Genomic DNA, 17,887 nt, shown 5'->3' with positions numbered 1-17,887 from the left:
CAGCTGTAACAATACATCTTCCAAGTTAGGCACTAGAAGACACGCGTGTAAACAGGGAGGCAAAAATACATCTGAACAAGGAAAAACTTCCCCCTACACCTGCCACCAATATTAAGCTACTTCACTCATCAAGTCCTGCAGAGAAGTTGTACGTGCTGCTGTTATAAGCAGCAAAGCACATGTTGGAAAAATAAACTTGAGTCTGAAAATAAAGAGATCAAGAATACAAATATCATTTTTCATTCAATTTAACATCGTCTTCACAGATCTTTTAGCAGACAGCATGAGAGGATCCAAGGAAGAGAAGCTGAGTGTCCAGAAGGAACGCTTGTTTGAAACATCCTAACACAGTAGAAAGCTGAAAAAGCAACTGCACAGCTGTACCTGGATGACATCGTCCTCTGCAACTTCATAGAGGAGCTCATCATGGAGCTGGAGGATAAAGAAGCCTCCACGGATGGGATGTAACATCCCTCTGTTTCTCTTCCTCGCTAGCCTTCCTACACGGGTGAAGAGCACAGTTCATTAGATACCAACCATTATGCAAAGGTATGTTTCCTGTAACCAGAAAACCCTCACACATTCCTAATGCTGAGAAAAAGATGAGGAACTTTAAAATGAAAAAGCCCATGCCTACAGATAAAACCAGAAAACATTACTATTCTGTCAATATTTGTACAGCTACTGAAGGAAAAACATTAATGAAAAGCATTTTAGATATAAACATTTCAGCCTTACATTGTAAAGATATGAATCAGAACAGAAACAAGAGACAGTTGTGTCTCCTCAACCATCTGTTTTAAAAGTAAATTAAAAAAAAAAAAAAAAATCATGTCAAGTTTAATCAGGAGTTGGTTTACAATGTTCTCTCTGGCAATGAATTAGGATTGTGCTTCTCTTCCAAAATCATTTTAGTGGCTTGTTTAAAAAGGCAGTAAGCTGCCTCCCAAATACAGTTATCTGAAACTGTAGCTGCTACTCCTGATTAAAAAAATGAAACAAAAAAAGAGCAGTTTTTTGAATAAACAAGTAAGCAGCAAAACAAAAACAGGATGCTGGTAGGCCTTGCCTGACAAAAATAAAACAGAACAAATAGTTCCACAGTCAAAGCTTTTTTAAAAAAAATAAACAAACAAACAATCTCACACACAACAGACTTATTATTTATATCTCAGGTTAGCTAACAGGAGAACTCCAGTTCACAACTATGGGAAGGGTTTCACAGCATCATCAGTTCATCACACAAGCCTCACACTGAAGCAGCAATGTTGAAGAAGACACGTGATGCAGGATGCTTCTCTGATGGCACAGGCATTTATAATTTGCTGAAAGATAATTCCTTCCAGTTCTTGCCACAGCTAGTATCAGAAGAGGCAAAACTGTCCCAAATGCATCTACTCGCCTTCCTACAATTACGTTGGCCAAAAGTCAGCAGCTGCTGTTCCTGGAAGGGGTGGGAAGTTCTTGCCAAGCACATGCCTTCTACTTATAGCAGACCTCTGAATCTTGTCTCTCTAAAATAAGAATACCTGACATATTTTTAGAGGTTCATCAATTCATTATTTAGTATTCCTTCTCAGTCCTTCAAATCAGACTCCTCATATTAAGACAGCTTCATGTTTCAGGTTGAAGCATATGAACTATCAAAGAAATATAGCACTCTATCATTTAAGTTGTCTTTCTAAAAATATATGACTGATGAACAAAACACTGTCTACATGATGCTAAAAAAAAGTCTTCACAGCACTCCTCTGGGAATGAGTACCCCAGCACAGCTTTGCTATCTGCAGCCAGAAGAAATTTATGCTGATAAGTGCTTCATATAATACTCTTGTGAAGCCTCTGTACATCAAATTCCAGTCAACAAATTTCATAATTAATTCTAATAAAAAACTGTATTTTGGAACCAGAAGTTGCTCCACTCTATCTTTTCTGGCTGCCTTTGAAGCCAGAGTATCTGCTCAGTTTCTCCTTCCTACTTTTGAACAATTAATTCTGTGGTGGTATCACATCTGAACTCCCATTGCCAACCTTTGCAAGATCTGCTTTGAGGCAATTGGGGCTTCTGATCTGATCACAGCATTTGCTTTAGTTTGTGTGTTGAGCAGACATTCTCCCTCCTTCCTCATAACTTTTTTTGCCCATTAAACACAGACTTACCGCTGTCAGGAAATAAAATGTCTCCCACCCCTAGCCCAAAGGCCCTAACTATTTTTGCAGGCAACTTTTTAAATTTTTTTTTTTAATTATTAACACTGTAAGTGAGCATGGGAGAGACAAGCATACCAGTCTTACCTCTCTGGAAGGAGCTCTCCAGATGTCCATGGGACTTGATCATAGAGGAGAAAGTTTCCAGGCGTCTCTGAATGTTCACAGTGGCTGTTTTGACAATGTCTGCAGCAGATCCCTGAACAGTTGTGTTTACAGCCTGTCGCTCTGCCTAAATAGAGAAAGTTGTTCTCAAAATCCACCCCAAAAAATAAATCAAATCCAGCATGTCACATGTACTTCATTAAAAATAACAAATACATGGCCAAATACAGGCATAGTAAATCTCCCAGTAAAGAGTTTGTTATATCTGCCTGAAAGAAAGAGACATTATTGACTAGCATCAGACACAAAATTTCTCCAGATGACTAAGAAAAACAGGATTTCCACAATTTTAAAATTAATTAATTTCAAGGGGAATAACCTGCAAGAGTCACAAGCCACAAGAAGGAGAAGCACAGCCACATGGTAACAGTTTCATGAGGAGCAGAAAAAATCCCAACAGTTAATCCAAGTACCATGAGACACTTCTGTCCATCTTCAAACCCATCAGTAATGGATAACCAAAAGCAAGACTTTAGGGACAAATAACCTGGTCTATTGCACTGAACCCTGACTGCCAGAGCATTACGGCCTGTGCAGAACCGCACCAGACCATACTATGACACAATGACATTTTTTCCACACAAGCAACCTCTCTACTAATCCTTTCCTCAGACAAGAAAACTGTATTCAAAGGTTGTTCTCTCTTTGATTAGAGCTGAAATGTGTGCAAAAAGTTATGAGGAAGCTGAAATGAAAGTGAAGATAACTCATTAACTGGTCTTTAATATGAGTTTAGAGAATAAATCAAAACTGAACAGAAAGTGCATCTACAAAGCTTCACACTGAAGTACCCTTCAGATTAAATAGTCAAATATCTTAAAAGGTTTTTTGAAAGTCTCCTGGTTTCCCTTTCAGCTACTTGGAGTAGACTCCCCCACCTCCTCCCCCTTTCCACTCTAGTCTTTAATTCCACACAACCTGATCCAGCTTCCTACTGAGAAGTATAATGCTTCCTCCCCACTGAAATGCGCCAACATCTCCCCAGGGAGTCAATTCACTTTTCCTGAAGTAGAGTCTATGGCAGATGTGTCCGAAATGACCTTGAAAAAAAAATAATGCCAGCACAAAGGCGTATATTAAGTAAATATTTATCTAACAAGTCTGAGCAATTTTCCTTTGAGGGAAAATTAAAAAAGGAACAAATACCCCAAAACACAGGACTTAAATGCCCTTTCTCGTTCAAGTGCTGACAGCATATGACATACAAAGACTGCTGAGTGAGAGCAACTCAGCCTGAAGAGTTAAAGCACATCACTGTGTGGAGGCTTTTTAAAATCATGTCCACTTATTTGAATAAATTACTCACTCCAGTTCCAACGTGGGAGTCCTGAAATGAGGTTAGCATTAGTGATGACAGCTGTACACCCAGTCACAGAAGACTTACGTCAAGCAGACCATGACAAAAGCTCTGTTATTCACAGAAGAACTGAAGGAATAACAAACTAAGTGAGAAGTGGAAAGTCATGACCAAGATGGCTCACAGACCCTGTAAAACCGCAGATACAGATATGCAAAGAAATCTAATACTTTAAAAATAAATAAATACATCAATAAAATAAAAACTGAGTACTGCACTCAACATACATGAGCTTTACTGTAGGGGTTTGGATCTTTGATAGCTGGCAGGTATCTCCGTCTTCCCAGGATGGTCTGCACAAACCCGTCTCTTCTGCAGCTCCTCACTGTCTCCCTCAAGAATTTCTGAATCCCTGTGAAAGGAAAGAGAAGGTTTTCCTCAGACAACTGATGTTACATGTTGACTTATCACTGAGGGCACTGAAAGTGGTTTGGGACACCTAAGCAGCACAAAGGTAATTCTTTAAGTTTCCTAGACCCTGTCACTGGACATGAGCACATGATGACTCTCTCGTTCAGCCTATTCTCAGCTCTGCTGGGAAACCTATTAAGACTTTTGAGGCAGAAGAGAGTGCATCGTGTCAGGATAGCTGGCTGTGCACAAGGAGGTAGGAAGTCCATTGTGCACAGTGCCCAGGCACAGAGGATCACACATGTATTATTGATAACAGAGAGGTCAGGACCTGGATCAGCACTGGAAAGACAAGTAGTAGGAAGGGAGCAAGTTGAAAGCAGAAGTCAGAGCCCTTGATGCCTCAGGCTACCTGACTTTAGACTGTGTCACTTCAGATGCTAGGATGAAAGAAACTCGCCCACCTGCACTTTGCAAGGGAAGGAGCGAATCCACCGAGGGTGTTAAAAAGAAACTTAGGTCAAAGAAAGGTGAGACCGGGAAGAGTCCCTTTCGCCGCACGTTCAGTTAACAACTGCACTAAAGTGGGAAAAGTTAACTTCAGATAGGTTTTTTCCAAGGTTTACAAAATATAAAACATAAAAGGAGCTATTAAAGATCAAGAGTGAGAGCATTAGTCAATTCATTAGGTATGTTATTTAGCATGTCAGTCTGGCAATATATATATATACACGTGAAAATCCATAAGAAGTGAAGTTACAATATAAGGTACATTGTGGAGTTTGTATGTCTGCATATGTACCAAGAGGGAGGAAGCAGGAAGTTATTTCTAATTGTCAAGAAGGAGACACTATCCAGAAATTACTAGAGACTAAACAGACTCCTAACTGGACACCATTTTTCAGTATCTGTTTCCTAGAGAAACAAACCCTGAATCTTCAGAACATAATTTTCCAGCTCATTTCCAAGTTTTACGATTAGAGCTCACTGTCTCTCATCCCATTTGCCCTCCATTCATTTTCTGATTTCTGTTCTACTCTCTCTCTAGCTTTCCAAAAATTAACATGCTTCTTAGAAATGCAACAATGTCTTTTTATAAAACACAGGAAAGCTGCTCTGAGCAGCTGGATAAAAATGTAAGGGTTATATGCAAAACAGTTCAAAACTCAATGAAAGCAGAAGACAAGAACAGAAGAGATAAATTATTATATTTTAAAACTGTAAGTGTGGTCTAAAGTTGCATTGCATACCCTTTAAAGCTATGTGTTTTAATAAGGAAAAGAGTGTTTCTTATTCAAACAGTTAAGAGCTTTAAAATGAATCCCAGGGCTTATTAATTAAAAAACCCAACAAAATAATGTAACAAGCAACCAACAAGTCCTAAGAGGAAATAAAATCAGAGTGTAAAGTAAAACATTACGGAGTATGAAACTGCTGTGTTCGTGTACTGGACTTTTTAAAAATGGAAAGTTTATTCAAAAATAGATAGCAGTAGTACAGGGCTGAGACACATTTATGATTTGAAGAGACATGGAAAGAAGGGATTAAAAACAACCATCACCACACAGCTCTCAAAACAGCCATATCCGAACCTGTGTATCTTGATTTGAAGGATTCAATGTAACTGGCAGCTTCATTTTCATCAATGCCCATCTGCTCGCCTAAAGATTTTGCTCCTATTCCATAGATGATTCCATAGCAAATCTGCCAGAGGACAGTGTGAAGAACCGCAACCATATGGTGAGCCATGCAGAGAAAGCAGAGCCAAAACAAAATGTGATTCACTGGAAGACAAGTGTATGGGAACAAGGACGAGCATTCAAGAAGAGAGACTTCCTCTGAGTCCAAGCCATTCATGCTGCTTTTCTCCACCCTCATCCCCCAAAATACAGCTCCCATTGAAACATATTGAGAGCAGGAGGACACACAAAGCAACTATTGAACACTCAGGGCTGAAACCAAACAGAAAACCATACTATTGTGACCTCCTGATCTTTTGAACACTGAACATTCTTGCCCAGAAAGCTGCTGCTGAATTTTTTTCCTAAAAATTACCTGTTTAGCCTGTTGCCTGGTCCCATCTCCAACAGCTTCAGGATCAATCATTTTCCACTCTGCTGCAATGCTCTTAAAGACATCAGCACCCCCGTTCAAAGCTTGAATGAGTCGACAGTCGCAAGACAAATGAGCAAGGATCCTCAGTTCAAGCTGAGAGTAATCAGCAGCCAAGATTAAGCCACCTGAAGTCAACAAGTCAGTGGAAATCATTATCTGACTAATTACTCCAACAACATTCCAACCACCATTCCAGCAAGCAGGACTGAAGCTGTCCTTACACATTCTGCTCTGAAAGTTTTCCACAGCCATTTCTATCAGTCAAATTCTTCCTTGTTTCCCCAATACCCCGGTCTGCCTGCTTTCCATCCAGCCCCTACACAACTGAAATCTATCAAAAACAAACAGGCAAGTACCTGTCTAGATGTATGAGTAGAAATCTAGCACCTGATAGGAATGACTGGCACAGAGATCAGACCCGCAGACTTGCACCAAGCCAGGGCAGGCAAAGTGAGAGCTGACATTTGGATAGAAAGGACACTAGATAGAGTGCAAGTTGTGTATTTAGAACTGCCTAAGTATAGCTCTTTAAAAAAAAAAAAAAAATGTATTCTTAAAGAGGAAATGAAGGTGTGAATATCTGAATTATTACATTTGAATACTTTCCCTAGTTGAAATGCTCTCCATTACAGTCTTGTGAATAATTCTGGGGGCATGCTAACTACTGCATTAGTTTTCAAAGTAGGCTGCTCAGTCAGATATATGTCATCAATTCTTAATTCTTCATTAGCTCTAGGATTTTTTGTTAACAATATTCTTAAGAACTAGCTGGCATACAGCAGGATCTAAACATTACCTGGGAAGGGAACAAAAGCATGCCTCATGCTAACAGAAAATGGTATTCCTCTTTCTTCGGATCTGTCTTCAGCCTGAACCTTTAGGCCATTAGGCAAAATACTGGAACGCTTCCTATATCTGTGGAGGTAAAGAATGACTGTTCTCCACCAATTTCTAAAACACTTAAAGATGCATAATCATTTTTGCCATAAAGAATCAGTGAAAACAAGTGAGACAATAGCCTCTATTCCACCCTTCTGGACAATCCATACATAAATTTGATCATGAGGGAACTAGACAGAGGCACATGTACACCTGAAGGGATTTACTGATTCTGAACAGATTTAGGGATACATCTTCCTAGTACATTCAGGGTTTGGTCCAGAAATTGGGTAATTTCACTCCAAAACTTTAGCTGAAAGGATCCAGATCTGTGATGGGTGCATTCCAGAAAGACGCAATGGAGTCCTACAGGAATCCTGGAAATTCATCACCCCACTTCGAGTGCCAAGACTTCTCTCAACATCATTCTCATATACAGAATGCCTACACCAACCCATATCTAGAAGAGACAGAAAAGATTTCCCCCACAACATCAGCCTCGACTGCACACATACACACACAAGTAAGCCTGTAGAAGTAGAGCAGAAGAGGTGCTCATAAAACACTGCAAGTTTCCTTTCTACAGACTAAGCAAAAAATTGCCTCAAAGCAACCAAGTTTTCTTTTTCCAGAAGGCCAGAAATTTACAGTGGCACCAGATGCTCTGCAGCCTCTGCTCTCCTGTCCCACCAAGTCACTTGTAGCTGCAGATGGAACTGCATCCATCAGTGCACCCACATCTGTGACACCCTTCACACCTCCTATTCCCATCAGCACCAGTCCACCTTCACCGAGTACTTCACTGGAAGTCAGAAGGCCTATGTAAGCCCTTGATGCTTGGGTCAGGGACCTGAGCAATTTCTTTACCAGAATGAAAAGGTATCTCTAAAACCAAGACTAGTTTCAGCAAAGCAAAGCACAGAAAAGACATCATGCTCTCTTCCCTTGTGCACTCTCTTTTCTTCTTATACTTTGACATTTCAGGAATGGTAGGGATCTAGGAGACAAAGATAACATAAAAATCACAGAAATAAATTTTTAAAAGAAATCAAGGTGAGGGACAACATATGGGAACTGTAGAGAATTATGCTGTCCAGTTGAAGTTTTCAACCTGGCTGAACAAGTAAGGATGTTATACCATGATCTAATTTAGCTACACTCCTTGGTCAGAAGCTTCTTACAACAAGAGGAAGGAGCATTAATAGTAATTACTAAGATAAAAGACAGTTTGGACCGAAGTTTGTAAGGCCTATCACACTTAGGCTGCGTGATAGCTTCTTTTGTGCCAGCAGTCATTTTTGTGCCTTTAGGACTTCCCATCTTCCTAACACAGTGGCTGCTTAACTAAGGAATGTAGTCTGCAAAGTCAGCCTGAGAAGCTGACCTCTTTCAAAGTTCAGCAAGCACTCCATTCCTTTGATGGGCTGCTTCTCTAGAGGGAAGACTCTAAGAACCCAGTTCACTCTCCAATCATCCTGCAAAGCTGCTGCAAGCCTGAGCACTGCCAGAGCTATTTTTCAGAACGACATTTCTGCCTCCATAGCCAGGCCCGGTTCTTCTCCTGAAGAGAGATGGACAAGATCCTGTTACTCCTACTGGAGGTACAAGGATGTTAGACACATGGTGGTAGGAAAAAGACAGATAGAAGGGCCAAAAAACTTCTGAAAGTTCTCACATCTTGCTATAGGAAAAAATATTATAAAAGTCACTCAGGTGACACATGGGGGACAAGAACCTGAACGGAAAGAGAAACTGAAAGGACAGAAAACCACCACCAAGTATAAATCACCACCAAGTATAAAACAAATATAGATCATAGAATCATAGAATCATAGAATGGTTTGGATTGGAAGGAACCTCAAAGATCATCTAGTTCCAATCCCCCCGCCTTCAGCAGGGACACCCTCCACTAGATCAGGTTGCTCAAAGCCTCATCCAGCCTGGTCTTAAACACTTCCAGGGAGGGGGCATCAACAACTTCCTTGGGCAACCTGTTCCAGTGTCTGACCACCCTTACAGTAAAGAACTTCTTCCTAATATCTAATCTAAACCTGCCCTCTTTCAGTTTAAACCCATTTCCCCTTGTCTTGTCATTAGTAGCCATTATGAAAAGTCCCTCCCCAGCTTTCTTGTAGGCCCCCTTCAGGTATTGGAAGGCCGCTATAAGGTCTCCCTGGAGCCTCAGATCTCACAAGCTAGCTGCCAAAAGATTCACCTTGATATTTCACTAGACTTACACACAGCTGTCTAGGCACTGGCATGTAACGCTGCCAAAACAGGGCATTGGGTTAACAGAAACAAGATTTAGAAATCTTTTTCTGCTATCTGCAGGATCATTATCACAAATTAAATTATTAACAAAGAATGAAAAATATGTTCACCCACATTCCCTTACATAGGGAGCTGCACAGCATAAAACAGATTACCTTTCTTCTGCTTCTTCCACAATACCTTATCCCCTTTCAGAGTAGCTCTTAGAAAGTCAAAACAGATCCTAACTTCAGTTTAGTTACTTTTTCACAGCCAGGCTTTTCATCCAACAGTTGGGAGCATAATGCTAATCTCACTGAAGGGCTTCATAAAGAATTTCAAAAAGCAAGTGGCTACACAGAGCCACATGCTGTTAGTATTATTAGGTCTTTCATGTGTCACTGATTTTTAAGTATTTATTTCCCTGAAACTGTAAGAGAAACACTGAGTAACAAGTCACACTGATGTGACAGCAGCCACAGGTGAAGTCAGAAAAGAGAAATTTGACAACTCGGAACACATTAAGAGAGAAGAGTAGGCAGAAGCTTTGCCAAGATCCTCCTACCTGCCCCCAGAAACAGCACAGGAATTAATGTTTCCGTGAGCTCGGGAGGGTGGGCTTTCTTCAACCACAGTCGGCATTTCAATCTCAAAATCTCTTGGCACGTTCTGGATATTTGGCTCTGTAAAGGTTATTCGACCTGAGAAGGAAGACGAGGCAGAACTAAGTAAGGGTCCAAAAGCAGTCTCTCCAGCTTAACACAGTGGAACACACATTTCCATCTGCGAAAAAACAAGGGGCAGGGCAGGACAGGACAGAACCACTGAAAAAATTGAAGGAAGGGAAAAAAAATTTGGGTGTAATGGGCTTCAGGTGGTTCCCCTGCAGCATTTCTGTATCACTAGTAAGAAGCTCCCAAATCCAGAACTTGTTCTAGGATCAGAGATTTACATGATAATACGTACCAAGTACGAATAATACTGCTTGGTGAACACAAAAGCTAGTTTAAGACTTCTGCCCTAGACTTTTAGGGCAGATTCATGTGAAATCAGTATTACAATATTTTCATTTGGTCTGAGCAGAGCACAGCCTTGATTTCCTATCTTTTCCCCATAGAAAAGCTGCCCACACACACCAAAAAGAAAAAAAAAAAAATCAGTAAGAAATGAGAATGTTGCACACATTTCTTTACCTGTAGCTGTGTGAGTCTGTGACACTGGATATATCCTTTCCATTCCCAGTGCAGAATTCAATCGCTTTTCCCTCTGTAGTGGAAACACCACTTTAGTAATAGCATTGTTGATCCTCCTCCATTCCAGTATCAGCCCCGGCAATGGGTGAAGTGTCTTTAATTTCTCCAAAACATCCTTAAGGGGAGAAAAGGGAACAACTATAATTAACTGCCTTTAAAGCTTTACAAATAAAGTTTTTGCAGTTTTGCAGGAAAAGGTGACTCCTTCACCCACAGTGAGCTTCCAGTGCCACTGCTTGAAAATTAAATTGATATCCCCTCCACTTATACTGCCTACAGCTGGGCAGTCAAAGCACCACAAGACACAGCTGTAGTTTCATTACACACAAGAAGGCAATCACTTCTCTTTGGAGTTTTTCACCCTCATCACCACTCTTAGTCTGCACCAACCAGTAAATCACCTGATATGATCAAATAACGTATCACTTGCCATAGGTCCCCTATGTTGCCTCCTCTTGCTCAGCGTTAATGCTCCTCCTCCATCTTCTTGCGTATTTCTCCCTGCTCTCTCCTATTCGTACACTAGGAACACATAAAATGAAGCCCTTGACCATGCTCCTTGAAAGACAAAGCTGATCACTAGCAATCAAATCCTTTCAGTTAAATCAGAAATATGAAGGGACTAATAAGAATTTCAAAAGACAGTGGCATGTGAACCTTTCTCAAAATAACATTTTCTTGTATGCAGCAGGCAGCTGCAGCCGCATCCCTCCACATCACAAGAGGAAGAAATCCTTGCTTTGCTTCTTGCTCCCTGCTCTGCCACCACACTGCACTCACTTCTTCACTGCCACTTGAGTTTTGGAAATCAATACTTGTCTTCCAAACACTGACTACACTGAACAAGGGGAAACTAGGAAAACAACAGAGATTAATGAGTCCTGAAAACAGGGAACATATATATCTGCTAATATCACTTGTCTGGCAAGAGCACCCATTAGCCTGCAGCAGTTGGTATTCATGCAGCTCCACAATATTTATCAACTGGCAAGCATGTCAATAGTCTTCACATATACACAAGCTTTTGAGATACTAAATTTGATAAGACATCAGACCAGCCATTCTGAAGAAAAACTATCTGAAGAACAACATACAGATACGGTAGTACCAGACAGAGAAAATACTGTATTTAATCATCATGGTATTTAAGTATCTTTCAAGCTGACATTGAAAAATTCTTCTACCATTGGCTTTACAAAATGATTGTGCTATTTTGGTCTTACATGTGTGTTGGGAAATCAAATTCTGCCTGACTTATTCTTATTGAAGCCTGCTATTTATAGACATGTCCTCACTACACTCAGGCTTTAGGAGACGAGGAGGAGTTAATAACTCTGCTTACAGAGAAGGCAGAATCCAGTTTGAATTTCCAGTGCTTATTGCAGGAGCAAAAGACAGTTAAAATTTCCTACAATTTAAGTCAGCATACCTAACTCCAATGTAGCCAAGCAGCAGATGTGTGAAGTAAGAATAAATTATTTTTACAGTCACTTTCAGACTAGAACCAGAGTTTACTGTACCTTGGTTGTACTGAACTGCTTGCTCAACCTAACCCTGTTTCCTCTAGCAGTTGCTCTTCTGGTGTAACCCAAAGTTTTCTTGTTCCCTTGAACTTTCACATCTCCATTTTGTGGCAACTTCAGCTCCAGGAACAAAACCTGAAAAAGGCCAGCATTTCAAATCAGTTTCTGCACACTCCCAGGAGAAAACAAAAAGCAACTGAGTACTTAAACAGCTTGTTCCAACCACAGGATAGTACAAATGCTTCAGGTAATTAGAAAGCTGATTAAAAATGTCTGCTATCAAAGTCATTCCTCCTTATTTTAATTAACTACAAAATGCAATCTAAAATCTAATTTTCTGAACACTATAAGTTTGAGTTCAGAGGTATGTTTTTGGAAAAGGTAATTAACTCCATCCAATAAGTGAGGTTACTGCTGACAGTCAACTGTAATAAAACATGGAGTTAGGATGACTAAAAGCAGGAAGAACTCTGGTGAAAAAAAAAAAAAAAAAGAAATGTTAGCAGGGAGCAGGCTTCAGAGCAACATGAATGGCACAGAAGGAGGTGGTCACAGATACCTTTTATAGAATAGCCAGAATATTAATTTTTCTAGCAAATTGCCAAGAACTGGAAAATTAAGTTTATGCTCACTTGTTGACAGCCAGAACACAGTTCTTCATTCTTCATTCCATGTTTCTATGTAGCATTATACACTATTTAGCAGCTATTGTGTTTGACTTCACAGCTGGCAGAAGGGAATACAAACTTTTTTCTCACAAATGTAGCACAAAAGTTTTATTGACACAAAATTAGAAGGGTAAAGTTCTACTAACCTATACAAGATACTTTATGTGATTCCTAACAAAATTTCCACATAAGAAACAAGCTTCTGTAGTTCAGAGAACAGTATTTCATAAAAAAATTTCCTTCCCCTTTTCCATGAAGTAGAGTGAAACTGGAGCTCAGCATTATTTCAGGAGTTCTAACTCAGACTACTGTTACTGAGCAAAACTTCTGCATTTGCAACAAAGGAGGAATATTTCTGTGGAACTTCTTTTAGTGATGGCTGCTTGCAAATTTTGACTATTTCCATATAAAGTATAGCCTCTCAGCAAGAAATTAGTATATATAAAATAAATAAATGGGAAAAAAGCATGCACAGCAATTACAATCGATTCCTATGATTCCATGTAATGTATATTATAAAAATACATAGTAAATTTTTTCAGGAATACAAGCATTTCTAATTTACATAGAAATCTGTTTCTTAAGCTTTTCTAAAAAAATCCATTCTATACAGGTTCTTAAAAACAGACAGTAGTTGATTCAAAACTTTTAAAGCACTTGATCCTCCTCTTTCATGCCTATATATAGACAAGGGCATTTCTAATTTACATAGAAATCTGTTTCTTAGGCTTTTTAAAAAAAAAATCCATTCTATCCAGGTTCTTAAAAACAGCCAGTAGTTGATTCAAAACTTTTAAAGCATTTGATCCTCCGCTTTCATGCCTATATACAGACAAGGATAACAATGCAACTTATTCAGTAGAACTATTCTTAGACTCAGACTACATTATATCACATCACATCTCATGTGCAGAATACTGGTATTGCAAAAAACCTTCTCTAGTTCCACACCATTAATCCAAAATATTCCAAAAGCCATTTAACTGGTAGATCATCTCACGTGCCATGAGAAGCCAAGGTCCTATACAAACCACATGCTTATTTCCATTTGGTTTTTACTTCCAACATGCTTATTTCCCCTTCTACCTTCTTTATTTCTGCTAAAGTTAGCAGAAATCAGAACAATCAGTAACAAGCACGAGATACAGCACCTTGCAGGCAGCAAGCTTGTTATGAGCGTAAAGACAAATCAACACTGAGCAGACTTCAATCTGTGTTTTGCCTTTTCTTCATACACAGTCTGCCCAAGAAGGTTTTTGCTTAAGTCTAAACAAAAGGGTAACTTCTTGAGGGTAACTTCTGAGAAAGTTCTTCCCCTCTCACCTTAACCCTCACATACCTCTGCAATGTCGTCAGGGCTGGTCAAGGAGAAGCTGTGGCCTGCCAGCTGATACGCCTTGGTCTCAATCTCGCTCAGTTTAGCTTGCATGACCTGTTTCTGGGTTTCATATGCTGTTGTGCTAAAACCAATGCCATTCAGCTCCAGGAGAGCCAAGCAGTAATGGGTGGGCATCTCCACTTTAGAAAATACATCTGTGGTAAGTACAAACCCCAAGAAAAACTTTTATAACAGCAAAACAGATCAACTGCAGATCAACAGATTCATTAAAAAACTGGGGAATCCTCAGTCTTTAAAATCCTGAATATTTTGACACACTGAAATATTTTAATATAGATTTAGCTGAAATACATTTTTTTCCTGGAATATTTCATAGTAAGAAATATTTCATAATAAGAAGTATTCCAGCACTTTTTCATCACAAAAGTATTTAAGAGAATAAGAACTTTTGTCATTTTTTTTTTCCTAAGAAATACACATCTCTCTGTACATCAACATTTTATAAACCGCAGACATGCTTAATCTAAAGCTTTCTAAGTCGATACACTTTCATTATACCACCCACATCTTTTTAAAGTATTCTAAGGTTTAGTTGGCATTACCATAAATGATGTGGTAAACTTGCAATAAAAGACTTCAGTGAGGTTGGATCCTAATCTTGGGCTTTGGATACAATTTAGGGTAAACAATCATAAAGCCCACCAATAGGTATATATGCTTTTTGGGGTTTTTTTGTTCACTTGTTTTTAAATAGAGACAAGCATTCAGCAAATATTAATGTAAACATACTGATCATTCACTATTGGGATCACAAAAGTTTCATGGAGACAACACACACATGGCAAACAATGCTATATGGGCAGGCCAAAGAGCAAGAAATCTTCAGAAAAGAGTCGAGGATTTTAGAAATGCAAAAGCTTTTGAAAATGTTCTTGAGAAACCACAGACAGAACCCCAAGTCCCCTCAGAATGACCAGGGTACTCACCTGGGAGGTAGAGATCTGCTTGATTCAGAGACTTAAAACACACTCTGATATTGCTTTAACCAATGGAACTGGTAGATATTTGGGATCGAAAAGTTATATTCTAAATTAAAATTTAATTTCATTTTTTTTACAAAGCAGATGTACTTGCAAGGCAAGTTCCCTCTCTCTTTTAACAAATGAACATTTTGCCACAGAATATATGTAGATAAGAACTTCCAGATCTCCTCCCTTCTCCACTGATGATTCAGCCTGTGGCAGCACAGCTACCTTTACCCTCTCCATCTTTGCCCCCAAGTGCAGGAGCTCTCTTTACCTGTCAGATTTTCCTTCCGTAATTCATTATGGAGTTGGTTCATGACATTGAAGATAAGCACAGACTCTATTGCTGCTCTGTACCGCCCTGAATGATCTCCGCTGGCACTAAGCCCCAGGCTCTGCACCCCTTGGCCGGTGCCTACCCCTTCCAGCAGAGGCAGCTCGTTGGGGAGAAAGTTAGTCACCATGTTGTGAAGTGTACGTTCCTTAGAGCCAGAGTCAAGCAGCCAGCATGCAACCTTAAAAGGGAGACCTCCATCAGACCTTTTTTCCATTTTAGTCATAATACAATGCAAATATTTAACTGAGGGTTAATGCAAGGTTATAGTGCAGATTATTTTTCTTGATTTGGCAGGCAGACTGGAATAATTTGTGGAAAAGTTACGAGACTTCAGAAAAAACCTTCAAGAGGGCATAAGTCACTGAAAAGCTTCATTCTCACTCAAAGCTAATTCTGCACATTTTAATATTTTATCCTCTATCAACTAAACACATTAGAAGTGTTGTCCTCAGGTTTTTTTCATTTATTAAAACCTAACACAAAGGGGATTAAATATGAAAATCAAGATCAAAACATGTTTAATCTGAAAACTGACTTTGTAAAAATCAGAACTTGCTATTGATCCAGAATATCAGTCCTGCTGAGCTCTCCTATTTTTTGCACATAAGTATTAGGACCAAGTATTCTGCAAGACAAATTTCATTCGCGGTTAGCCTTGTATCTCCCAGTGTCTTCAAAGCAATTTAGCTTATAGCTGTATTTCAATTTCTTGTGTCAAAATAGGATGAAACACAGGTTTCTGCATTCTCTGTGCCACACAAGAGATGCAGAGACATGTATATATACAGGTGGGTGCGTATGTATATATTCATTGCATCACTAAAATGAGCAAACATGAGTATGACTCCATTTAATCCACGGAACAGTGCAGGGAGAGCTACTACTTTTATTGCTCTTTAATTTTATCCTAAAACTATGTATCAGTATGAAAAGCTGTTTGTCCTTGTGCTGAACACCTTAGCTACTTACCTGCAGATTTAATACTGCCATGATGCTATTCAGCCCACGTGTGATGCAAGCTTTAAAAATCAACACCAGAAATTTCTATGCATCTAGAGCTTTTTCTAACAAGGACAAGAAGGTGCTTTTACCTCTTTCTAATGTTTCATTTGATTTACAAATGGTACCCAAACCTTTTGAAATGACATGTAAATTTTGTTTTGCTTTGAGAAAATAGTGGTAGCAAGGTGGTCCATACACATAGCAGGTAAGTCTTTTGCTTACAAAGTCTTCTGTTCTCAGAATCAATAATCTGAGCAGAAGCACTTCTACCATGTCAGTCCCAGGCTTCTTATTGCAACAAAACAAGAGTTCAGCCCTGTCCACTGGGACAGGGGAGGGATTTAACCTCCTCCTCCCCACCCAAGCGATCAGATGTGAAAGATGAATGTGTTAACCTATCACTGAACCTGCTCTGTTTCTCTTGCAGGGACTATCAACATAGATATCAAAAGAAGTCTCCACTAAATACCATTCTAGATTTTCCAATGGAAGAAAATTTCACTAAACGCCCTGACACGTGTGCATAATCATTTCTAAACAACAGAAGAAAAATACCAGAAGGTACTCCTGCCTTTCTACTGGTGTGTTTAAATTACTAGTTTTACCCAAGCTATATTTCTTAATCCTACAAACCTTTGGATCCTCAAAACTTCCTTCCAAGGAGATGCCACAAGCCATCACCAGAGTCTTGTAGTGCTGAACGAAGTTATACATGACAAGTGAGCGCTCCTGCTTGGGCTTCTTCTGCAGGTACAGCTGCAGATGATACAGTCTCTCTGTTACAGACAGGTTTTTGTCCAAAGGTGGTGGTGCCAAACTCATACTGATTTCTAAGGCAGGAAATACAAACAAAAATAATCTTTTTACCCACTGCGTGATAAGAAAGGCAAGAGAAAAATCTTGAGTGCTGTCACCTAAAGCACAAAAAAACACAGCTGGATTGTGAACAAATAACAATAAATCTATACCAATATTACATATTTTATCAAACCAGACAAGGCTCCCAAATGCAAAACGCTGTGTCTGTACTACTAAACAAAGGATAGCCAGGAATAAAACGCTAGTCACGAGCCTACGTAGCACAGATTGGGTTATGTTCAGCATTCTAGTGTCAGATTTGTTCTGGAGAGTAAAAATTGGAAGAGGTTGAAAGAGAAAAACAAGTAAGCTAAAGAAAACATGTTTTTAGCCATATGTGTGCTCAGCAGTGCAACGCTTGAGCCAATTACCTGGCCTTATTATATAACAGCATAGATGTAGCCACAGCAACATGTTCAAAGGTGTTCAATGCTTAAGACTGCTGAATAATATGGATAAATTACTCCATCACACAACTGAGCTGGGTTTGGGACACTCAAAACACTTCCAAGAACCTATCTGCTGAAGGTACTTTCTTGAAATGCAGTGTCATGTAA

The 17,887-nt window shown here is 39.4% G+C and overlaps 1 protein-coding gene across 1 annotated transcript in view; it reads right to left on the bottom strand.

Moving 5' to 3' along the window:
• POLQ (DNA polymerase theta) overlaps positions 1–17,887 on the bottom strand; it is a 50,953-nt gene that overhangs the window by 4,250 nt on the left and 28,816 nt on the right. Inside the window, exons 17-28 of the mRNA XM_029085378.1 lie at positions 17,106–17,302; positions 15,408–15,648; positions 14,109–14,302; positions 12,099–12,236; positions 10,519–10,693; positions 9,891–10,026; positions 6,993–7,111; positions 6,137–6,321; positions 5,674–5,785; positions 3,958–4,082; positions 2,287–2,440; positions 385–500 (exon numbers count right to left, since the gene is read on the bottom strand). Coding sequence (XP_028941211.1) covers positions 385–500; positions 2,287–2,440; positions 3,958–4,082; positions 5,674–5,785; positions 6,137–6,321; positions 6,993–7,111; positions 9,891–10,026; positions 10,519–10,693; positions 12,099–12,236; positions 14,109–14,302; positions 15,408–15,648; positions 17,106–17,302 — 1,892 coding nt within the window. The remainder of the gene's footprint in view (positions 1–384; positions 501–2,286; positions 2,441–3,957; positions 4,083–5,673; positions 5,786–6,136; positions 6,322–6,992; positions 7,112–9,890; positions 10,027–10,518; positions 10,694–12,098; positions 12,237–14,108; positions 14,303–15,407; positions 15,649–17,105; positions 17,303–17,887) is intronic.

This window comes from Antrostomus carolinensis, unplaced genomic scaffold (assembly GCF_000700745.2).
Source record: "Antrostomus carolinensis isolate BGI_N321 unplaced genomic scaffold, ASM70074v2 scaffold1296, whole genome shotgun sequence".
NCBI classification, from domain to species: Eukaryota; Metazoa; Chordata; class Aves; order Caprimulgiformes; family Caprimulgidae; genus Antrostomus; species Antrostomus carolinensis.
Note: the sequence above shows the minus strand (reverse complement) of the source record. Positions and strands in the feature narration are given on the sequence as shown.